General features: G+C 39.5%; 1 protein-coding gene across 5 annotated transcripts in view; it reads right to left on the bottom strand.

The window, feature by feature from the left end:
* The window catches only part of LOC106081406 (calcium uptake protein 3, mitochondrial), a 40,247-nt gene extending 26,940 nt beyond the window's left edge, over nt 1-13,307 (bottom strand). For all 5 annotated transcript variants that reach the window (XM_013243337.2, XM_013243357.2, XM_013243329.2 and 2 more), the window contains exons 1-3: nt 13,037-13,307; nt 970-1,105; nt 778-888 (exon numbers count right to left, since the gene is read on the bottom strand). In XM_013243337.2, the coding sequence (XP_013098791.1) occupies nt 778-888; nt 970-1,105; nt 13,037-13,261 (472 nt within the window). In that variant the 5' untranslated portion in view covers nt 13,262-13,307. The remainder of the gene's footprint in view (nt 1-777; nt 889-969; nt 1,106-13,036) is intronic.
* Between the last annotated feature and the right edge of the window lie 12,349 nt (nt 13,308-25,656).

Genomic DNA, 25,656 nt, shown 5'->3' on the forward strand with positions numbered 1-25,656 from the left:
TCGGTTGGGACTGTATATCGGCCAAATCGGTCTATGTTTTGATATAGCTGCCATATAAGCCGATCTTGGGTCTGGACTTCTTGAGCTTTTTTAGTATCATTTTTAACAACTGTGTTAAATATGGTTCAAATCGGTTCATAAACTGATATAGACGCCATATAAACCGATCTTGGGTCTGGACTTCTTGAGCCTCTAAAGGGCGCAATTCTTGCCCGATTTGGCAGAAATTTTGCATGAGGTGTAATGACTTCCAACAACCGTGCTTAGTATGGCGCAAATCGGTACATAACCTGATATAGCTGCCATATAAACCGATCTGGGATCTTGACTTCTTTTGCCTCTAGAGGGCGCAATTCTCATCCGATTTGCCAGAAATTTTGTACAACGGCTTCTTCCATGACCTTTAACATACGTGTCTAATATGGTCTGGATCGATCTATAGCTTGATACAGCTCCAATATAAACCAATCTCCCGATTTTGCTTCTTGAGCCCCTAGAAGGAGCAATTCTTATCCGAATGGACTGAAATATTACACAATGACTTCTACATGACATTGTTCATCATTCAATTCATTTATGTTCCGAATCGGACTTGATATAGCTCCTATAGCATAACAGTTTTTATTTATTCATTCTTTGTTTGCCTAAAAAGAGACACCGCGCTAGGAACTCGACAAATGCTATCCATGGTGGAGGGTATATAAGATTCGGCCCGGCCGAAAGTATCACGCTCTTACTTGTTATCATTAACAAATTTATTCTTTGGCTTTGACTTACCCTTGTCTCTCAAAGTTCTAAAAAGTTGGTTGGATCCCTTTTTCAATGGTGGTGTTTGGTCCTTGATTTTCAAAACCTCTTGTTCAGTTAAAATTCGACGTTTTAAGCGAGCTAAAAAAAAGATTATTACAAAATATATGCAATGTTTTTGTATTTCTAAAGTCTACATATGATTGATAATGAAGCACTTACGTCTAGGTTCCTGCTCTACTACTGAGTCCAGAAAATCTTGGGGTGTCATATAGAGTTGGCCATCGTATTCGACGGAAGAAAATTTAATGAAACGCCTTTCTCGTGCCGTAAGCTTAACAAGATTTTCCTCATCGCGCTGTAAACAAACATTAAGTTTAAAAATGTAGAAAAAATGGTTTACTTAAAAAAATATAAGAATGAGTTTTAGAATAACTAACACTTAAAGCCATAAGGTATTATTAATTACAATATCAGGTCAATCCCATGGTAGCAGGTTGTACGTACCGGATTGACGCGATGGAGTCCTTCATTGGCAACGGCTGCCACCTCAGTGTTCAACATAACAACACCAACAATATCAGGTATAGATATGCTTGACTTTTTTCTTTAAATATGACCATAGTTCTAATAGAAACAAGTCTTTATTTTCTTTTAGTCTGGGAAGAGCCGGTGCCACCGATCTCTTACTGAGACTCTCCACTCGATACCACTGATTGTCAAATAATAATCAAAATAAACATTTTAATTTTAAATAAATGGTCCTCGGAGTTCATAAATGTGTTTTTATACCCTCCACCATAGGATGGGGGGTATACTAATTTCGTCATTCTGTTTGTAACTACTCGAAATATTCGTCTGAGATCCCATAAAGTATATCTTGATCGTCGCGACATTTTATGTCGATCCAGCCATGTCCGTCCGTCCGTCTGTCTGTCGAAAGCACACCAACTTCCGAAGGAGTAAAGCTAGCCGCTTGAAATTTTGCACAAATACTTCTTATTAGATCGGTTGGTATTGTAAATGGGCCATATCGGTCCATGTTTTGATATAGCTGCCATATAAACCGATCTTGGGTCTTGACTTCTTGAGCCTCTTGAGTGCGCAATTCTTATCCGATTAGAATGAAATTTTGCACGACGTGTTTTGTTATGATATCAAACAACTGTGCCAAGTATGGTTCAAATCGGTGCATAACCTGATATAGCTGTCATATAAACCTATCTTGGGCCTTGACTTTTTGAGACTCTAGAGGGCGCGATTCTTATCCGATTTGAATGAAGTTTTGCACGTAGTATTTTGTTATGATATCAAACAACTGTACCAAGTATGGTTCAAATCGGTTCATAACCTGATATAGCTGTCATATAAACAGATCTGGAGACTTGACTTCTTGAGCTTCTAGAGGGCGCAATTCCTCACCGATTTGGCTGAAATGACGTATTTTATTCTTACTTTCAACAACTGTGTCAAATAAGGTTTAAATCGGTTCATAACCTGATATAGCTGCCATATAAACCGATCTGGGATCTTGACTTCTTGAGCCTCTAGAGGGCGCAATTCTTATCCGATTTGAATGAATTTTTGCACGTAGTATTTTGATATGATATCAAATAACTGTGCCAAGTATGGTTCAAATCGGTTCATAAACTGATATAGCTGCCATATAAACCGATCTGGGATCTGGACTTCTTGAGCCTCTAGAGGTCGCAATTATTATCCGATTTGCCTGAAATTTTGTACGACGGATTCTCTCGTGACCATCAACATACGTGTTTATTATGGACTGAATCGGTCTATAGCCAGATACAGCACCCATATAAATCGATCTCTCTATTTTACTTCTTCAGCCCCCAAAGGGCGCAATTCTTCTTCGAATTGGCTGACATTTTACACAGGTCTCCAACATATAATTTAATTGTGGTCCAAACCGGAGCATATCTTGATATCGCTCTAATAGCAGAGCAAATTTTTTCTTATATCCTTTTTTGCCTAAGAAGAGATGCCGGGAAAAGAACTCCACGAATGCGATCCATGGTGGAGGGTATATAAGATTCGGCCCGGCCGAACTTAGTACGCTTTTACTTGTTAATAATGTCCTAAGCAATTTTGCCATTTCAGAACGTTTAATCATTGTTGCGTGTTTTCCTCTTTTAGTTTTGTTATTCAAATTGAATGATGACACCATATCTTTTAATAAACGGCGATAAGATTAGCCGCTTAACTAATCGGGGATAGCATTTTCCATACAACCTTAGAGAGAAAATCCGCTTCATGTGTAAATAAAACACACCTAAAGTTAGTTATAATTAAATAACTTAACACTAGAACTACTCGTTGATACACATTTCCCGGGAAACGTGGCGCCAGAAGAGGTTGTCACTGGTGTGCATTCGTCGGAGGCTATTAGGGAAATTGTATCTGAGCCGAAAATGTCATATATACCTGTGGGATGGAGGAACACTAAGGTCATTTTATTTCCGAAAGCAGGAAAACCTTACCAAACGAAGGCGAAAGATTTTCGTCCTTTTAGTCTGTCATCCTGAATGTTAAAGACTTTTGAGAGGTTGATAGAAACAAATCTTAGGGTAAACATTCCTGGAGATCGCCTGTAGCGACAGCAGCATGAATATAGTAAAGGCAAATCCACTAAAACAGCCCTTCAGGACCTAGTTGGCTATATAGAGTGTTCGTTCGCTGTCAAGGAATATACAATAGTAGCATTTCTTGACATTATGTAATGTAAAACCGGTGTCAATCATGAAGGAGTTGGAGTTTCTAGGCATCAACTCTACTGTAAGAAAGTACATTAATAACTTACTTACTAAAAGATGCATAACGGCAGGCTTGTGATCTGTGGATCTAAAAAGATGGGTCAGCAGAGGAACGTATTAAGGAAGTGTACTGCCTCCTCTTGTTTGGAATATAGCCATTAACAATACTACTTTTACACCTATTTCTTCCAGAGAAAATAATATATTGTTAATGGCTATATTTCAAAGTAGAGGAGACAGTACACCTTCTTGAGGTGTTTATCTGCTGACCCATCTTTTTAGATATGTAGATCCCAAGCCAGCCGTTATGCATCTTTTAGTAAGTTATTAAAAATTTTTCTTACGGTAGAGTTGATTCCTAGAAACTCCAACTCCTTCATGATTGACGTCGGTTTTACATTATTGAAAGCACCAAGAAATGATACCATTGCATATTCCGTGACAGCGGGAGAACCCTCTATGTAACCACTAGGTCGTGAAGGGCTGTTTCAGTGGATTTGCGTATGCTGATGTTTTGGTGGACAGGAAATTGAACTTCAAATCCAACATTTTGGAAAGGGCAAGAAAGGCAACTCTTGCTCTATAAACCTGCAAGAGAGTCATTGGCAAAAGTTGGGGGTTTAGACCGCGTGTCATGCATTGGGTATATACTGCAGTTGTCAGACCTATAATGCTAAATGGTGTTGTGGTCTGGTGGACGTCGCTTCAAAAGTTCACCTACTGCTCAATACTTAGCCGTATCCAAAGGATGCATTGTTTTTGCATCACAGCCGCACTGAGTACGACACCATCTGATGCACCGAATTTAATGCTACATCTTATGCCTCTGGACATTGTGGCTAGACAAATTTAGCGACCACTGCCGTGAGGTTAAGAGAACTTTCTCATTGGTCATGTGGCAGCTACGGACACTGTGTTATCCTTGATACAATATCCGATGTTCTAGGCAGTCTGTATTACAACCTACCTTTGCCGCTTTTTGATAAAAATTACTGTACCACTATTCCTGATAGAACCGATTGGAACTATGATATCCCTGGTGACAGAAGTTACATGGACTTCTATACGGATGGTTCCAAACTAAACGACCACGCGGGCTTCGGGGTTGTTCAAAATTCACCTGTTCTGGGTGTCGGGCCACATAGATATCCCAGGGAATTGAAAAGCAGACGAGCTTGCGAAACTAGGAACTACCCTACACATTCCAGGGATACTGGAATCTGTGAGTATGCCTCTAGCGACATGAAAGCAAAGTTTTCAGGACCAGGCCCGAAGGACAACGAATGGCAGATGGTCACAAAGAGGGGGCTGTGAGCAATACAAAACTATGAGGCCTAATCTAGACTTGAGGAGGTCAACTGCTTTGCTGTCATTGGCTAGAACAGACTTCTCAGTCATTGTGTCCGCCATGACAGGTCACTGTATAATCAGAAAACATGCTGACAGACTGAAGGTTGCCAGCAACGACTTTTGCAGAAACTGTGAGAATATCAATGAAGAAGAGACTATTGAACACCTTCTGCATATGTGTTCCGCACTAGCAGTTAGAGAAGTTCCACTTTAGGTTCTTATTTCTTTGAGAACCTGTTTGATTTAGCGGATGTGAACATTCGCAAGTTATTGGGCTTTTTAAAGCGATCTGGATGGTTCAACGGTAGGAACTAGAAGGCATCTTCCTTCTTCGGTTCCTGTGGTATCACAATGGAAGAATCCGTCTAAGTGAGTCTGATGGCAGACTGCCGCTTAAACCTTATCTAAACTAACCTAACATATTTTAGTTTTTTTCAACGAGGTAAAGGGTTTAAACAGCAGCAGTTACAGAATAATATACGTCAAGGATAGGTTAGGTTAGGTTAAAAAGAGGGTGCAGATATTAATTCGCCCCATGCCACTATGGACACACACCTAAGCCAGTAATCGGCTTGTTGTGTGCTCTAAAAACTATAAAGTAACCTATAAAAAGAAAATTTTTAGTTGGGAATTCCGTGCTACTTAATCGCTTTCAATACCACTCTCCTAAGTTGATTCATGTCTGGTATTGTGTCTCCACCTAAGTGTCCGTATCTGTTAGACGCAAAAGCCGGGCAATAACAAAGGAAATGCTCCAACGTCTCATCATCTTCCCCGCATGTCCTACACATGCTTTCACTTGCCGCGCCGATTTTACATAAGTGAGCTCGTAGTCCTATGTGTCCCTTTATGATACCAATAGCTTTACTGACCACCTTCTTGCTTCCTTTCAGTAATAGTCTCGTCTTCTCACGATCTGGATCCCCCCATAGAATTTTCGCCATCCTACCGATCGTTTCGCTGTTCCACAATGTTACATGCGGATTAGTCGCCCACTGCCTTAACTTGCAATGCGTCGACCCCAAAGGCTTCGGATTAAACCAGTTTATTGATGGCAATCCTCTGGCCTTCACCGCCAAATCGTCTGCCCTTTCATTTCTCCTTACTCCCTTATGGCCCGGCACCCAAACGATACGGATTTTGCCATCCACAGAGAAGGCGTTAATATCCTTTTTACACTGCAAGACTGTTCGTGGACCTACCATCCTGGTTGTTATTGCGCTTATGGCAATTTTACTGTCGGTAAAGATGTTCACACTTGACGTCCTCGAGTTAGCACCACACCACTTCACGCATTCCGTGATCGCCCGGATCTCCGCCCTGCAGGACCGTTTAATGGTCAGGCAGTCTAAAACAGATCTCAGTCCTTGGGTTCTCAATGTAGACCCCCAGGCCCACTCTGTTCTCTAGCTTTGATCCATCCGTGTAACATGATCTTCCAGATGGCAATACTCTTGTGATAAGCGCCCCTCAGTCAAAGTTTTAAGGCCACCCGCTTAAAACATTGAAATAACACGTATTTTTGCATTATTTGCCAGCAGTTTCGCTTGCCGTAAAATGTTGACCAGTCTTGTTTCGTAATGTGACTTGGATTCCTTTATACTTTAGATCAAATATTTACCTACTGTTGGATTTTTTAATCGCTTTTCCAAAGAGAAGGTCGAAAATAGGAAGGTTAATGCAAGTATGCGGTATATTTCTACATTCTGACATTTTTGCACAAAGAAAGATAAAACGATGTTTAAAAACGTTCTTTTTTTCAAGGAACAAAGCTTGCCATCTATTCTCACGGATATCTTTCTTTTGCTGGACAATAGACTAGCGGTGCATTCAAGAGAAAACAATAGCATCGAAAGAACAATGCATGTTCTTTGTGCATAATAATAAGAAGCGATAATAAATTAAATTAAAATGTTAACAAATCTAACTTCAAAATAAACAAATTTGCCGATAAATTATCCTACTGGTTGTAGTAGCATGAAAATGTAATGAAATTTGATATGGCTCAGCCCAACGCCGCTCAAATGGCGCCAATTGACGATGCTTGCAAGTCAACAAATTCCAATCGATAGCAAGCGATACGAATTGAGTGAGTTGCAAAGACTTCAGCAGCTATTGCTACTGCTCCAAAGCGTAGATAAGTGAATTAATTCAGACACCAACAAACACCCACCTGTGATAAATAGCATGAAAACACTAAAGACTCAAGCAACGACTGCTTCCCATTCACCCAACACACGGGGCAATGGAATGAGACGTTATCAATAAATCACAATTGGAATCTCAACTAAAACATCGAACATAAGCACTTTTATATGATAATCTGGGATCTCATGTCTCTGGCGATGGTAATCGTGATCGTCTGGTTGTTGTTGCACCAGGTTTAGGTGGAGTTGGTGTTGGGTTGGTTGGGAGTACCACAAAAGAATCTGAAGGATTAATGAATACAAACTTTCAATGGCATCCCCCCACCTGGTTGGCACTGTTGTATTGTTCCCTTTTATCCAGTTGGCATTTGGGATTTTGTGCCACCCAGTCGGGATGTTTACAATGTATTCAGTGAATCTGACATACAATAGACGACACACCGATACAGAAGCTCTGCATGACACAATTCCATGATGAATGATGTCTGGTAATGGCACAATTGTAAGTGCCAATCACTCACAGTTTTATGTTTCACATCTGTCTGTGCATTATTGTGGCTTGTCCCGCCTTAGCTGTGAAAAGGATGATGTCAGTTATATTTAAAATGCGGATTTATCTGCTCTTTGGTTTGGTCTTATCTTTATCATCGCATATCGCGTATGTGCCGCATTGAAAGTGATATCATGCATCCATCACTATCACACTGTTGGTGCAAGCAATCGGGCGTGGGAGACAGATTTTCATTATCCACCTATCTTAAATATCCGAATGAGATATACATTCATCATCTTATCTCAGTGTTGAGATCTACAAAAACTAAACTTAGGCATATTGTGGTATTATTCTTCACACCAAACCCAAGGAAGATTGTGCTGTTGGTGTAAATAACAACGATATGAATCACTGCATGTGGAAAGCCAGTTGGCAGGAAATCAATGAATTGTTTCAGAGATTTCTCTTTTGCTACAATGCGGGAAATAACCTGGTTTGTTACGTTTAAAAGATGCCCATTTTAAAGTTTCGCTATTTTCAAAGTTATCTTCAGTCTGTATTAGTTTGCCTCAATAAGAAATTCTAAGGACTCAATCCGACACCATAATTAATTTTTTTAGACATCATCATATAAACACTTAAAATTTGCATCATGTATTCAAAAAATTTATTGGAAGCGATTAATGTCTGTTTGCGCTTTCTTTTTTCGGTCTTAAAATCTTATTGAGATTCCATTGCAGGATATTGTCCGGCTTTAAACCATTGTTTAATGTTTTCTATTCGAACATTACTATAGCAAAAAACATTTAAAAGTCAGCAAAGGTGTTTTATTGCTAGAAACATTTGACTGGTTTCCCTTACCGTGATTTCATTTTCGACCAAAAAAAATCATCAGCGGGAGATGTCAAATGGATCATGGTGCTTTACAACCATTCCAACTAGTGTAAGTTGTGAAGCACACATCTGAATTTGAACAGGGCTTTTTAAGACGACTTGATTCATAAGCGCAATAGAACAGGTAGGGTTAGGTTAGGCTATTTTAGTCCATTGTGATATCACAGTATCGACAGACCACACCACACCTCTGGAAGTATCGAATCCAATATCTCCGCACTGATAATCCAAGCTAGCTACCAACTCGGCTACCGGAATGCATTGGGAACTCTTGTAGGGCTTATGACCGTTTTTTACACCAGACGCTAACGATTTAGCCAAAAACTAGCCTCATCGTTGAGTTTCTTCGCTTTTCACTTTCACAGGTGACGTTTGGACAAAATTATTAACCAGTGCTGCCACACCGAAAACCTTAATTCATAAAAAATCTCGACACTTTACTGGTATACAGCCTCCAACATGCTTATTGTATGGATTTGACACCCGGTTGTACGTACCAGATTGACACAATGGAATCTTTCATCGGCAAAGGCTGCCGCCTCAGTGTAGAGCTGGCAAAATATCTATGGCACTATCGATACTAACGATATTGAATTTTTTGACAAAATATCGATTGATATTTTCCGATGGATAGAATCGCTAAGTTAGTTTTTTTGCAAAACTAAACAAAAATTATCAATCCGACACTGAATGTATCCTTTAAGATACATTGCGCCTATAGAGGGCGCTTTATTAACCTCGGCTTTAATTGGTCTGCGCATTCATATTGCTTCTATATAAATAGATCTCCCAATTTTTGCTTCCCATTTTCGTTTGAAATATAGGTGATGGGACATTAACGATAGTATCGATATTTATTATTAAAACTATCGAAAATATCGAATGTTGCGATTATCGATAGTTTGACAGCTCTACCTTAGTGTGCAACACACTGCTACAAAAACAACGAGAACAAGGATTTGACGATTGTAAGTGCTCTTCGTGATGTGGTTGGATGCATTGCAGTGAATTTGAGGATAGGCGACTTCACTTTAGCGACTTTCTTAATAATATAATGGACTTTAAATGACATGAAGTTGGAGTCTATACATGAGCCTCTGATGGACATGAGGATCCCCTCTCTTCTGGTAAATTCGGTTGATACAATGCTGAAAGGCAGGATTATAAACGCATTAAAAGCTGAGGGCTCGATATTGAAGATTTGGAGTAGAGGAACTACGTAGGGAGGGGTTTTATAATGCTTTTTCTAGTTTTAGGTAATAAATGGGATTCTCAGGTCTTTCGATGAGTAAAGGGGAAAGATCGTTGCCTACACCAATAACGTTTTCTCATGGTGGGTGACCACTTTATCTTTACTATAAGGGAAATGTTTGGTTGGGATGGAAGGACAATGGGGATGACATACGCACCAGAAAGGGTGATCTAGTTGTTATTTTTGTAGCAACCACATATTCGCATGCGAAGAGTGCATTAAGGAAAAGGTTAGCAGGAGGCTGAATGTGCTCTACTCTTATCACAAGTCCATAGTAAGGAAAGAGGGCATAGGTCGGGTGTGGTACGGCGGCAGTGTTGCTCTCTGGATTAAAGAGAAGTGCCCGAGAGGGGCGATGTCCTCTTTGTTCGATGTAATTAATGCCTTTGCAATTTTGTGTTGAGTGTGCGTCATCGAATATTGCCCTAAGACTAAACTATAGGCATTGCTCTGTTTTGCTGGCGATGCGGTGCGACGGATTATGTACCAGTAAATTCTTCCTTGTTGACAGGATGAACTTCGTTTTCCCGAAAAGGAACTATGTGCTGGGAGTATGCTGCCTTTCCTAAGACCTGCTGTGGATTTTTCAAATAAGAAAGTCATATAGGCATCTGGGCGGGCGTACTATTTTGCAAACTGAGATTTTCAAGATTCTGTAGGCACCAGAGAAAATATCGATACAGGGGATACTGTCATTATATATGTGGACTCTTTGACAACGAGTTGGGCATAGAGGAAGGCGGACATAAGGAGGGCCTTTAATGGCCAGGGGGAGCTGCACGCTGTCGAGCATCATTTGTGTCATTGCACCGCAATTGCCAGAAGACATAGGATTATTGATTATCTCGTCATTCTGGTCTATTGCAGAAGTAGCTGATTGGACATAGATATCCCCTATGAGAACTATTGTCTGGTCCGTCTGCTACCCTTTTATTATCTTGCGCGTGCACAGCAAAAATCTAAAGCGTATACCTTGATTCTGCAAAATGTTATCTTCGATGTTGTTTTTATTTTTGCAAATTTCAGCCTATTTCTTTAGAAAAGCGTTGTGATGTACTTTTAAACGATACAGTAACTTTAAATTACTTTTAATTTGTATAATAAATTAATAATATTAATAAAATATTAATTTTTTTGCTAACGATAATCCTACAATTCCGTTTTATATGTTGGTAAAATGTTATATTGGCATTCTTCCCAACACCAATGAAAGAATTAAATATCATCATACGAGGTATTGTATTCATTTTTCCCTTTTTAGGGTGACTCATGATTGATTCTCCTTGGTAAAGAAACCACCAAATTAAAATAAAATCTTAAAAAAAAAAAATTCATAAAAGCTGAAAAAATGAAAAAAATGGATTTTTTATACCATATTGTAAATAATGGCTGGTACTATGTTCACTTTTCGGTGCAATTTTTAGCTACCAATTATTGTAAAGACTCTGGTTTAGGTTGTACATTTCCTGACAGAAAAAATTGTCATTTTTATTCATGACTAGGCTGAACCTCGACCGCTCCGCTGAACCTTTTTTTACAATACATGGAACAAAATTATCCTTAGAATATTTATTTTCGACAATTTAAAGGCCTTTAAGTATAATACCATCTGCGAAAGTGGTATATGTATGTCCCCGCACGTGATAGCTGTGAGCACCACACAGGCTGGAACATTGAAGTCCGATCTGTGTGGTGTTCATATCTGTCACGTAAAGCTTAGCTGCGTGTTACCGGGCGCGTTCACAGGTTGAGGATCGTGGAATGTTCCATACGGAGTAGCTGCAACTGAGTGCCTATGATGCTCGCTATGAAAAGGCCAATACCCCGGCGCCTTTAAATAACCAATGGCCACCCTGCTCCCGCGGCGATCGGTCTAGAACGAGGTTGCTCATCTATAGGAGCATAGGAAGGATCGATGTGAATATAAAATTCGTTCTTTACTCCCAAATGCATTTCATTTGAATCCCTTTTTGGCAAATAGGGAGTGGGGCGGCTACCCAGAAACTTAGCCCCGCAAAAATATCAGCATCGTGTCATTTATTTGAACCCTATATTGCCATTGGTTTGAGGGAAATTTATGGAATGAAACGTCCTTCAAACACTTGGCACCAAAATTTGATATCCACAAATTTGTTTTCTACTCTCAAATACCTTTCAGTCCAGACACTTACTGGAATAATCGGCGAATATATACGGCTTGGGGGAAAGACCTTAAAAACTATGAACATTGTGCTCCACACTCGTTGAACCGTGGTCAGCAAATACGTTCTATTTGGGTTTGTAATGGAGGTGGTACGGCGCCTAGACACTTGGTCCTGAATATTGATATCAGAATCATGCTCTACTTCCAAATATCTTACATTTGAGCCCCATGTTGCCATGGTCGATAAATTTGAGCGTGTTTTGAGGGAGGAACGGCCCTACCAAACACTTGGTCCCACATTTGGATACCAGATTCGTATTCTACTCTCGAATACCTATTAATTGAGCACCATACTCCCATTGTCTGTAAATGAGTCCTGTTTGGGGTAGGGGTGAACCCCAGAAATTTCGTCCCGAAAGTGGGTATCAATTTCGTGCTCTACTACCAAATGCCTTTCATTTGAGACCCATATTGCCATAGTGTATGTCTGATTTAGGGGTGTTTGGGGGGTGGAGTTGTCCCCCAGATTGACCCAATGGAATCATTTATAGGCAAGGGCTGCCGCCTCAGTATACAACACAGTGCTACAACAACAACAAATACGATTTCTACACTTAAATAGCTTTAATTTGAGTCCCACATTGTCGTTATTGGTCTATTTTGATTTTTGGTGGGTGGTGCGGGCTGGCGGGCTAGGTACTCCATTCGATATTTGGAAACCATTTTTTTGTTTTAAGGTAACCATAATAGTGCAAATAAAATTTCGTTTAAATCGCACCATCCATGTCCGCGATCCGGGAAATTAGGAAAGGGGGATAAGATATCAAAAAATTGATTTGTATATAAAAGATTTCTTCTTTTTAACATAAGTTTTTGCTAACGAAAAGCGAACATAGTACCAACTTAAGCCGACAAATAGATGATGCTTCATTTCATCATTTCGTTTCCCCGTAAATAGCAATTTTACCTGAAGTTCACAGTTACTTGGCATCTCTTACAAAAACATAAACAATACCAGCTGACTGGAAAAGGAGAGAGAACCTACACCAATACAAAATTGAAATACACAAAAAATGCAAAGAAAAATGTGTGCTAATAATAGACAAATCCATACCATATTCAGGCAAAAATGAATGGCAAAAACAATTAATATTCTAGTCATATAAACAGAAGAAAACACTCAATAAAATATGGGAAAATATAAAAGAATAAGTGTTTAATTCTAATGTAGTTCACCTTCATCCGTTTCAGATTAAGCGCTTCGAGTTTGTTAGTTTTTGTTTTGAAAAAATTTGCACACATGAATGCCGTCACTCCGCCACCAATAAATAGCATATATTTCACATAGTTTCGTTGATGCTCTGGTGTATGTCGAAAACCACTTAGATTTCTATGAACAGGCCTTATATTTCTGGTAATATTAGCTAAATTACGAAATGATAATTTATTGCAAACACTCATCGTATTGAAAAACTTGTCGCCCGTCGTACGAAATAAAAAAGTGACTAGTAGGGATGGGATTTAAAAGACGATTTTGACTAATCGATTATTTGTCTTTTTGTGTGAAAAAGTCGAAGTAGATTTCTAGTGGTTAAAAATCGAGTATCGATATAAAAATCGAATCATCGGCTTTTGTCGATTTTAATTTCGTTTTAATTTAGACACGTATTTTAACCAAATTTTCTACGAAATGAAATACCGATAATATTATATAATAGAAATGCTATGTTCGTTAATAACAACATTTTAAAAAAGAGGAATAAATAATGGTTTGCTTTTTCATTTTCTATAAAACAGTAAAACTAATAATTTTTAAAATAAAAGAGTTTAGTAAAACAATTTAAATAAATAATATATGAGATTTTTTCAAAAAAAAAAAATTTTAGTTACAATTCATTAAAAAGGCTTAAAACTATAAAAACATACCCTACACGGGGATCTTCGACTTTGGATAATGAAATTTCAAGCGATATCGCCACAATATATTCGAAATCTATAATGGCCGGGATCGGAGTTTGTATAAAAAAGTGTGACTGTCACTTCAAAGAATGTGGCATTACCCTCAATTTGCCATGCCACATTTAGCTGGAATAAGTTTTTCTTTCAACAAAGTTTCCAGATTTCTGTTTAGATTTGGAGGGCAGGACCCTGGTTCCAGCTTTGAGACCAGGAATTTACTTCGTACTAAAAAAAAGTGTGAGTGCCACTTTAAGGAAGCGGTCATTGCCTTCAATTTGACGTATAACACATAGTTGGAATCAGTTTTTCCTTGAACAAAGTTTCCAGATTTCTGTTAAGAAACTGAAGGGCAGGACACTGATTCCAGCCTAGAGAACAGGAATGGACTTCCTACCAAAGAGGAGGTCAATACTTTAAAGAGGAGGTCAATACCTACAATTTGGCGTATCACAATGAGAAGTAATCAGTTTTTCCCTGAACAAAGTTTTCAAATTTCTGTTCAGAAACTGGAGGAGAGGACACTGATTTCAGCCTAGAGACCAGCAATGGAATTGGTGCAAAAAAGTGTGAATGCCACTTTAAAGAGAAGGCCATTACCTTTATCTTGGTGTGTTTCTGCCTAACAAGATTTTTTTCTTTTTTCTATTTGTAAGGGAAACTGGGAACCCTACAGTCTGCAGCTGGACGATATCCGATTGTATGAATTATTTCAAGATCAATATGCTTATATTAAAAACTTACTCTTCCAGCAACCGACAATTGTTGGAGTAGCGGTTGGGCAAGTGTGTTTTGTTGTAAAACTTGGATGTCTTCTTTTGGCAGAAATATATGAAGTGGAGTTTGTATTCTTTCTTGCTACGCTACAAAAGAAAAATATTCTTAAGAGCCATGGCGCGCACGGCCCCTGAGTCTTCATGGAGAACTGTGATTTCAAAAGGATACCACAGCCATCACAGAAGGGGAAGATGGTCGCTGAGAAAAGTAAGGAGCCATCCCCATAAGCCGGAATGGCAATGGAGCACAATAGAGATGAGATGACTTATGCAGTAATCGACATCTACTGTGCATTCGGTAGGATTCCATCAGATCATCGGTTTCAGGTGAGGCATTTGGTAAACGATCGGTTTATCGAATATGTATTGAACTCTGAAGGGGGTCCACCCATACGAATTATGAGCTGTGAGTATAGAGGGCACATCTTAACGCTGCGCTTTGCGTCAGCGGAATGTATTGATACCGTCAAAAAGCTTGTTGGAAGTATCCACACTCCCTGGGGCGCAAAGCTCGACTTTGTGAAAGAGATGTACATCCCACAGCTTACAAAGGCGGCGGTCTTCCTCAAGGATGTGGGCAGCGAAATCGCGCCGAAACGGATGATGCATGACTTAAACAAACAAAACCAAGATTTTCTGCTGGAAAAATTGGAGGTTTTCCACAGGGAGGAGAAGGAGGAAGGGACTCTCCTTGTGGTGGGCATTGATCAAGTCTCCGTGACAAGTTTGGCTAAGACTAAAGGCATGGCGTGGGCCATGGCCGCCTTTTTCAGGATTGGGAAGACAACGCCTAACGGATAGGGGGCCGTTAGGTAGAAAAACGATGTGTATATCCCTGCGTATGTTCATTCATTGCAGTCTCAACAACGACTGAAACAAAGAGCGTAAGAATATGTGTGACTTGCCATCAACGCTACCGTAAAGGGCTGGGCATCACTGCTTTAGAGTCTAAACCCTAACGTTAGGCTCTGACTCTAGCCGCGGCGGCTTTCCCATATGAAATGCATGCAAAACAAATTGACGCCGACTCTTGGCTCTTTGATTGTGTTTAGACTCTAATGAGGAGGCTACAACTATCTATGAGCGTGAGCTTTGCAGAGGTCATGGGAGAAGCCGTTGTTCAAAATTTCAGCCAAATCGGATGAGAATTGCGCCTTCTAGAGGCTCAAGAAGTCAAGATCCCAGATCCGTTTATATGACAGCTATATCAGGTTATGCACCGATTTGTACCATACTTAATTCAGTTGTTGGGCGAATGGATTGAGGAAGGGAGCAGCTCATACCATCGCGGTATAATCGAGGTGATGATAGGAAACCTGAAAGGAAGGGAAGAGGTTTCCGATCGAATACCTGAGATGAACCTTGAAGTCGAGTGCGAGGCACTGCTGCCATCTGCACAGTCTTGGATTGACGGAACCCTAGTATTGCCATCTGGTAGGTCATGTTACACGGATGGATCAAAGCAAGAGAACAGAGTTGGCCTGGGGGTTTACATTGAGAATCCAAGGACTGAGATCTGTTCTAGACTGCCTGACCATAATACGGTCCTGCAGGTGAGGATCCGAGCGATCACGGAATGCATGAAGTGGTGTGGTGCTAACGCGAGGACGTCGAGTGTGAACATCTTTACCGACAGTAAAATTGCTATAAGGGCAATAACAACCAGGACGGCAAGGCACGAACAGTCTTGCAGTGTAAGAAGGAGATTAACGCCTTCTCTGAGGATGGGAAAATCCGCATCGTTTCGGTGCCGGTCCATAACGGAGTAAGGGGAAATGAAAGGGCAGACGATTTGGCGGTGAAGGCAAGAAGGAGATCAGAATAACTATTTGTATCATAACAGGACTCATAGGACTACGAGCTCACTTATTTAAAATCGGTGCGGCAAGTGATAGCATGTGTAGGGCATGCGGCGAAGATGATGACACGTTGGAGCATTTCCTTTGTCATTGCCCTTTCGCGGAGGAGACACAATATCAGATATGAACCAACTTAGGGGAGTGGTATTGAAAACAATAAATGATTTTGTAAGTAGCACGGAATTCCAAACTTAAAATTTTCTTTTTATACCCACCACCGAAAGATGGGGGTATATTCATTTTGCCATTCCGTTTGCAACACATCGAAATATCCATTTTCGACCCTATAAAGTATATATATCCTTGATCATTCTAAGACGATCTAGACATGTCCGTCCGTCTGTCTGTTGAAATCACGCTACAATCTTTAAAAATTGAGATATCGAGCTGAAACTTTGCACAGATTCTTTTTTGTACATAAGCAGGATAAGTTCGAAGATGGGCTATTTCGGACTATATCTTGATATAGCCCCCATATAGACAGATCCTCCGATTTAGGGTCTTAGTCCCATAAAAGCCACATTTATTATACGAATTTGCTGAAATTTGGGACAGTGAGTTGTGCTAGGCCCTTCGACATCTTTCGTCAATTTGGCTCAGATCGGTCCAGATTTGGATCTAGCTGCCATATTGACCGATATCTCGATTTAAAGTCTTGGCCCCAAATAAGGCGCATTTATAATCCGATTTAACTGAAATTTGACACAGTGACTCATGTTAGGCTTTTCGATGTTGTATATGGTTCAGATCGGTTTATTTTTAGATAAATTGGGTTGCCCAAAAAGTAATTGCGGATTTTTTTAAAAGAACGTAAATGCATTTTTAATAAAACTTAGAATGAACTTTAATCAAATATCCTTTTTTTACACTTTTTTTCTAAAGCAAGCTAAAAGTAACAGTTGATAACTGACAGAAGAAAGAATGCAATTACAGAGTCACAAGCTGTGAAAAAATTTGTCAACGCTGACTATATGAAAAATCCGCAATTACTTTTTGGGCAACCCAATAGCTACTAAAAAGGCCAATATTTTGTTATACACAATTGAACAATGACTTGTACTTATTAGTATTTGGTCCAAATCGGACCATGTTTCTATAAAGCTGATATGGGGGCATAAATTACGCATTTATCACCGGATTATGACGAAAGGTGGTTTACATATATACCCGAGGAGGTGGGTATCCAAAGTTCGGCCCGGCCGAACTTAACGCCTTTTTACTTGTTAGAGGTTACTTTATAGTTTTTAGAGCGCACAACAAGCCGATTACTGGCTTGGGTGTATGTCCATAGTGTCAGTTGTTAGAAGTCATAACAAAACACCTCATGAAAATTTTAAGCCAATTCGGATGAGAATTGCGCCCTCTAGCGGATCAAGAAGAAAAGGCCCAAGATCGGTTTATGTGGCAGCTATACCAGGATTTAGACCGATTTGAACTAGCACAGTTGTTACAGCGAAATCGGATAAGAAGTGCGCGCTCTAAAAGCTGAAGAAAAAAGGCTATGAACCAATTTGAACCATACTTAGCAATGTTATTGGAAGTAATACCAAATCACCACGTGCAAAATTTCATATCGGACGATAATTGCGCCCTCTAGCGGCTCAAGAAGAAAAGGCCCAAGATCGGTTTATATGGCAGCTATATGAAATCATGGACCAATTTTGCCTATTTACGATCACAATCGACCTACACTAATAAAAATTATTAATTTTAAGCGTCTAGCTTAAATCCTTCGAAAGTTAGAGTGCTTTCGACAGACAGACGGACGGGTACGGCTAAATCGACTTAAAATGTCATGACGATCAAGAATATACAATATATACTTTATGGGGTCTTAGACGCATATTTCGAGGTGTTACAAACAGAATAAAGAAATTAGTATACCCCCATCCTATGGTGGAGGGTATAAAAATACATGGTTGATGTAAAAGGTAATTCGTTCGCCTTGTTTATCTCTAAAATGAGCGTATAGGGACGACTTTTGCACATATGGGTAACATTTTTTATCCAAAAAAGTCAAACAAGGTTCAGGTCCAAGGTTCAAACAGAAATAATCCATAATCTGTCTACAGATTGCATGTTCAAGTTCATCCTAGTGTCAATAGTACTTACTTGGAGTCCCTTTTGGCCTACAATCCACTATACAACCACTAGAGAATGTCCCAAGGACCAAGACTAAAAGTGAAAGATTCTAGCCCACACACGACTCCCGCATAGAATGCATGTGATTATTTGCTATTGTCTTCCAATGGACCATAACACCATTGACCAGAAGGAAATTCACATATAATAGATTAAAACTGAGGTTCATGATTTAATGGTGTTTTTTCAAAAAAAGTTTCTCCAATAAATGTTAAAAGCGCCTTAATGAAGTTTAGTAATATTAAGTCGCTGGTTTATCATTCATGGAGATGTTAAAACAACAAAGACACAATAAAAAACAAATCGGAGACAGGGAAAGACAATTGTTTTAATTTCCTAATAATTATTAAATCATTCAATGATTTATGGACCATTAATCACAATGGGGCAGTCGTGGTCGCTTCAGTGAGATTGTACGACAAAGACGACAAGCAACAATGGTATCGTGTTACCACCAACCAACATCATCAGCAGCAACAGCAGCAGTGAACTGAGCCCACTTAAAGGAGGACAAGCTACGATATGGGCCAAAACACTGTAGCAGCATGAACGCCCGGACAGACAGACGGGCATATATAGACAATAAATGCAACATTTCAATAATTAATAAGAAGCGCAATAAAAATGTCAAAATATTACAGGAAAATCGATAGACTTGTCTGATTTTGGTGGCAGACTGAAAAGGTTCCACAGATGCCACCCTTCATATGATCGCAGCCAGTCACTCACATTCGAATTTGTATTCAATACTGGGAGGTATGTTTCACTTACTGCTGCCGCTGCTGCCGCTGCTGCTGCTTGTTGGCAACACTATCACCACAAACGTCACATTATCATTGTCACCATTCTTCCAAAGCATTATGCCTAGAAGGAGATACGACAACAGGTCACGTACTGGCAATGTTATTAACAATCATTTCTTTAACCAATCAAAGGGGTGTGAGACCGCTTGCCATCTACCATGTGCGGTTGAGCCCGCAGCATTTGAAAAAAATCTCGCTCATTAAATCGATTGAAATACTATGTGTGAATATGATCGCCTACAGATGCGGTGTCCACTAGTTCATGGGGTTCCTATTCCACTTGGGCCGCATATTCCAGATTCCCATACCTTTTGCAAGAACTTCTTCTGTACAAGTCAATCCTAAGCGGAGGTTTGTGATTCCCGATAATTTTCTTGGGTAGGTATCGCATGGCGATCGACAATCGTCATAAAATAGATTAAAATCTATTGATGCCGGCTACGGAAAAGATACCAAACTCAATAAGCATAACCAGCCGCAATAACAGCCACGAAGAAATTAAAATTTGTTAACATATTCTAGTGAAGTGCACTTAAAAAATATGAAAACTGGAATGACGATATCCCACTGTGTCAATTCCTGTAATATTCATGCACTGTCTTTTGTTGGATACTACCGATAACAGAAAATATTCTCATAAAGCAGTTATACTCAGGTTTTGATATTTTTTTTTTCATTCTTCATTCTTATAAACTTTAAATCCTTAAAATGGGGGAGCGTATGTCAAACAACATAAGTATATAGTTCTCCTAGTTATAGCTATATGTGTCAAAATAAACTGAGGACAATGCTATGAAATTCAAAAGCAGAACGATAAGCGTTCTACTTTTGAATTTCATCCTCCACCATAGGATGGGGGGTATACTAATTTCGTCATTCTGTTTGTAACTACTCGAAATATTCGTCTGAGACCCCATAAAGTATATATATTCTTGATCATCACGACATTTTATGTCGATCCAGCCATGTCCGTCCGTCTGTCCGTCCGTCCGTCTGTCTGTCGAAAGCACGCTAGCTTTCGAAGGAGTAAAGCTAGCCTCTTGAAATTTTGCACAAATACTTCTTATTGGTGTAGGTCGATTGGGATTGTAAATGGGCCATATCGGTCCATGTTTTGATATAGCTGCCATATAAACCGATCTTGGGTCTTGACTTCTTGAGCCTCTAGAGGGCGCAATTCTTATCCGGTTGGAATGAAATTTTGCACAACGTGTTTTGTTATGATATCCAACCTTTGTGCCAAGTATGGTTCAAATATAGCTGCTATATAAACCGATCTTGGGTCTTGACATTTTGAGTCTCCAGAGGGCGCAATTCCTATCCGATTGGAATGAAATTTTGGACGATGTGTTCTGGTATGATTTCCAACAACTGTGCTAAGTTAGGTTCAAATCGGTCAATAACCTGATACAGCTGCCATATAAACTGATCTTTAATCTTGACTTCTTGAGCCACTATAGGGCCCAATTCTTATCCGATTTGAATGAAATTTTGCACGAAGTATTTTGTTATGATATCCAACAACTGTGCCAAAAATGGTTTAAATCGATCCATGTTTTGATATAGCTGTCATATAAACCGATCTGGGGACTTGACTTCTTGAGCTCTAGAGAGCGCAATTCCTATCCTATTTGGCTGAAATTTTTCATGACGTATTTTATTATGACTTCCAATAGTCGTACTTATTATGGTTTTAATTGGTTCATAACCTGATATAGGTGCCATATAAGCCGATCTGGAATCTTGACTTCTGGAGCCTCTAGAGGTCGCAATAATTATCCTCTTTGGCTGAAATTTTGTACAACGACTTCTCTCATGGCCTTCAACATACGTGTCAATTATGGTCTGAATCTGTCTTTAGCCTGATACAGCTCCCATATAAACCGATCTCCCTTTTATACTTCTTGAGCCCTTAAAGGGCGCAATTTGTATTCGAATTGGCTGAATTATGGTGCAGACCATCGGACCATAAGTTGATATAGCTCCAATATCATAGCAAATTTTTCTTTTATCATATGTTTGCCTAAAAAGAGATACCGGAAAAAGAACTAGACGGAGGCGGAGGATATATAAGATAAAGCCCGGCCGATCTTAACACGCTTTTACTTGTTGAGGTGTTTATAAAGTTTTAAAATTTCTTCAGTAATGTTTTATTTTTATACACTCCACCATAGGATGGGGGTATACTAATATCGTCATTCTGTTTGTAACACCTCGAAATATGCGTCTAAGACCTCATAAAGTATATATATTCTTGATCGTCATAACATTTTAAGTCGATCTGTCCGTCCGTTTGTCAGTCTGTTTAAAGCACGCTAACTTTCGAAGGAGTTAAGCTAGGCGCTTGAAAATTTGCAAAAATACTTGTTATTAGTGTATTATTAGTTGGGATTGTAAATGGGCCAAATCGGTTCATGTTTTAATATAGCTGCAATATAAAGCGATCTTGGGTCTTGACTTCTTGAACCTCTAGAGGACGCAATTCTCGTCCTATTTGACTGAAAATTTGCACGTGGTGTTTTGGTATCACTTCCAACACTTGTGCTAAGAATGGTTCAAATCGGTTCATAACCTAATATAGCTGCCATATGAACTGATCATGGGTCTTGACTTTTTCAGCTTTTAGAGGGTGCAATTCTTATCCGATTTGGCTGTAATTTTGCACGTGTTCTTTTGGCATCACTTCCAACAACCGTGCTAAGTATGGTTTAAATCGGTTCATAATCTGGTATAGCTGCAATATAATCCGATCTTGGGTCTTGACTTCTTGAGCCTCTAGAGGACGAAATTCTCGTCCGATTTGACTGAAATTTTGCATGTGGTGTTTTGCTATCACTTCCAATACTTGTGCGAGGTATGGTTCGAATAGGTTCATAACCTTATAAAGCTGCCATATAAACCGATCATTGGTCTTGACTTCTTCAGCTTTTAGAGGGCGCAATTCTTATCCGATTTGGCTGTATCATAACAGTTTTATTAATTATTCTTTGTTTGCCTAAAGAGAGATACCGCGGATAGAACTCGGCAATGCGATCCATGGTGGAGTTTATATGAGATTCGGTCCGGCTGAACTTAGCACGCTCTTACTTGTTTACGTTATTGTGGGAGAGAGTCCAACTAATTTCACCAAGGGAATGAACATCACAAGAAATTAAAGATTTTTTATTGATCACTAAATAGAAATTGCCAGACAAACAAATGGATTTCATCACAGGAAACACCCCACTTTCTATACGTTTCAGAGCGGGCAGGTCTAATCATCAGTACAGTGTTGCTTTCTAACCTCCCGTCCGTCGGACCTGCAGTTCATAGAATGTTATTTTGTAGCTTTGAAATTGAGGCTTGTGGTTCATGAAGTCAAAAGCTGGGTTCGGTTTATATGAGGGCTATATCCAAGTCTGAACAGATATGACACATTTGCAATTCCCAACGATGTACATCAATAATAAGTCTATGTATATGTTAAATTTCAAGTGGATATCTTTATTCGTTCGACAGCTATTGTATTTTCCACAGACAAACGGACGGACACGTCTAGATCGACTTAGAATGTCTAGGCGATCGGGGAGCCCCAACCATTTTTTTCCAAATCGAAAAATTCTCAAAATCTTTCTACAACTGTGAAATGGATAAATATTCTTTAATTTTTGTTTGCTAGGCCCGGGAACTTACCCATAGACGGTGACATTTGGTCATAAAGGGTTTCGATATACTCTTGCAGTGGTAATTTTTTTCTATGCCTACTTAACGTTGCGTTTTTATACCCACCATCGAAGGATGGGGGTATATTCGTTTTGTCATTCCGTTTACAACATATCGAAATATCCATTTCCGGCTCTATTCTTATATATAAAAATCAATTTGTGTTTGTTTGTTTGTTTGTATGTTTGTGTGTTCCTTATAGGCTCAGGAATCGATTTTCTTGAAATTTTCACAGATGGTGCATAATGACCCCTTGGTGAAAATAGGGAACTAAATTTTTTGATATCTGAAGGGGGCGGACTCTCTCCCTTACCCTAATTTTCAGAAACGCCAGTTCTCGGAGATGGGATTTAAGCGAAATTTTGTGTGCTCTCATATAGTACCCTAAAAATAAAAATTTAGTATTCAAATTTCGGATGGGGTACCTAGGGGGGCTGCTTCACCCTAAAACCTACCAAACATATATTTAGACCAATCACGACAATATGGGATTCAAATGAAAGGTATTTAGGATAAGAAAACGTAACTGATATCCAATTGTCGGACCAAGTGTTAGGGGGACCACCCCAAGCCCCAAAACACCACTAAATCGGACATATTTACCGACCATGGCACTATGGGATTCAAATGAAAGGTATTTGCGAGTAGAATACGATCTGATATCCAAATGTGGGACCACGTTTCTGGGGGTCCACCCCTTCCCCAAAATAGCCCCCAAACAGGACTTATTTACTTACCATAGGAATATGGGGCTTAAATAAAAGGTATTTCAATGTAGAATACGAATCTGATATCCAAATATGGGACCAAGTGTTTGGGGGGCCGCCTCTCACTAAAAACATCCCCCAAAGGATACAAATTTACGACCATAGCAATAAGGGGTTCAAATGAAAGGTCTTTGAGAGTAAAGCACGGCTTTGATATCAACATCCCCACAACACCACCCAAATAGTAAGTATTTTCTGACTATTGCAATATGAGGCCCAAATAAGAGGGTTTTTAAAGTGGAACACGAATCCGATATATCAATCCCCAAACACCCCTTAATCGGGCATATTTACCGACCATGTCAATGTGGAGTTTAAATGAAAGGTATTGGGGGGTAGAGCAAGAATTGATATCCACTTTCGGGACCATTTTTCTGGAGGTCTACCCCTTTCCCAAAATACCCAAAAAACAGCAATTTTTTAGTGACCATCGCAATATGGGGCTCAAATAACGGTATTTGGGAGAAGTATTTGGGAGTAGAATACGAATTTTAATTTGATATCCAAATTTAGGACCATGTATTTAGGGCATCACCCCTTTCCCAAAACACCCCCAAAGGGAAAAATAATTTTCGACCATGCCAATATGTGGCTCAAATGAAAGGTATTTAAGGTTAGAAAACGAATTTGATAACCTATTTTGGGGCCATGTGTTTAGGGGACGCCTCAACCTGTAAACTCCTCTTAAGCCAATGGCAATATGGGGTTTAAATTAATGGTATTTGAGAGAAGAGCACGATGCAGATATTTTTTCAGGGCCAAGTATCTGGGGGACCACCTCTCCCCCGAAAACACCACTAAATCAGACATCACACCTTACATCCAAACTTAAATTCGTAGACCAATAAAGATCATATGGGATTCAGATGAAGGCACTTATATTGATAAACTCTAAGTCAAGTTAGCATGGTATTTCACTAAAAGATCTTCGAAAATAAATATTCCAAGGAAACTTTTGTTCCATACAAAGTAAAAGAAGGCGCAGCGGAGCGGGCCCGGGTCAGCTAGTAAAGTATATATATTCTTGATCAGCGTAAAAATCTAAGACGATCTAGCCATGTCCGTCCGTCTGTCTGTTGAAATCGCGCTAATGTCTTCAAAAATAGAGATATTGGGCTGAAACTTTGCACAGATTCTTTTTTCGTCCATAAGCAGGTTAAGTTTAAAGATGGGCTATATCGTACTATACCTTCATGTAGTCCCCATATAGACCGATCCGCCGATTTAGGGTCTTAGGCCCATAAAAGCCACATTCATTATCGGATTTTATTGAAATTTGGGACAGTGAATTATGTTAGGCCCTTCGATATCTTTCTTCAAATTTGACCAGATCGATCCAGATTTGGATATAGCTGCCATATAGACCGATCCTCCGATTTAAGGTTTTATGCCCATAAAAGACGCATTTATAGTCCGATTTTGGCAAATTTGGGACAGTGAGTTGTGTTAGGCCCTTCGACATCCTTCATCAATTTGGCCCAGATCGGTCCAGATTTTAATATAGCTGTCATATGAACCGATCTCTCGATTTAAGGTTTTGGAGTCATAAAAGGCGCATTTATAATCCGATATCGCCGAATTTTGAGACAGTGAGTTGTGTTGGGCCCTTCGACATTATTTTTCAATTTGGTTCACATCGGTCCAGATTTGGATATAGCTGCCATATGGACCGATCTCTCGATTTAAGGTTTTGGGGCCATAAAAGGCGCATTTATTGTCCGATGTCGCCGAAATTTGGGACAGTGAGTTGTGTTGGGCCCTTCGACATTCTTCTTTAATTTGGCTCAGATCGGTCCAGATTTGGATATAGCTGCCATATAGACCGATCCGCCGATTTAGGGTCTTATGCCC

The sequence above is a fragment of the Stomoxys calcitrans genome, chromosome 2 (genome assembly GCF_963082655.1).
Source record: "Stomoxys calcitrans chromosome 2, idStoCalc2.1, whole genome shotgun sequence".
In the NCBI taxonomy this organism is placed as follows: Eukaryota; Metazoa; Arthropoda; class Insecta; order Diptera; family Muscidae; genus Stomoxys; species Stomoxys calcitrans.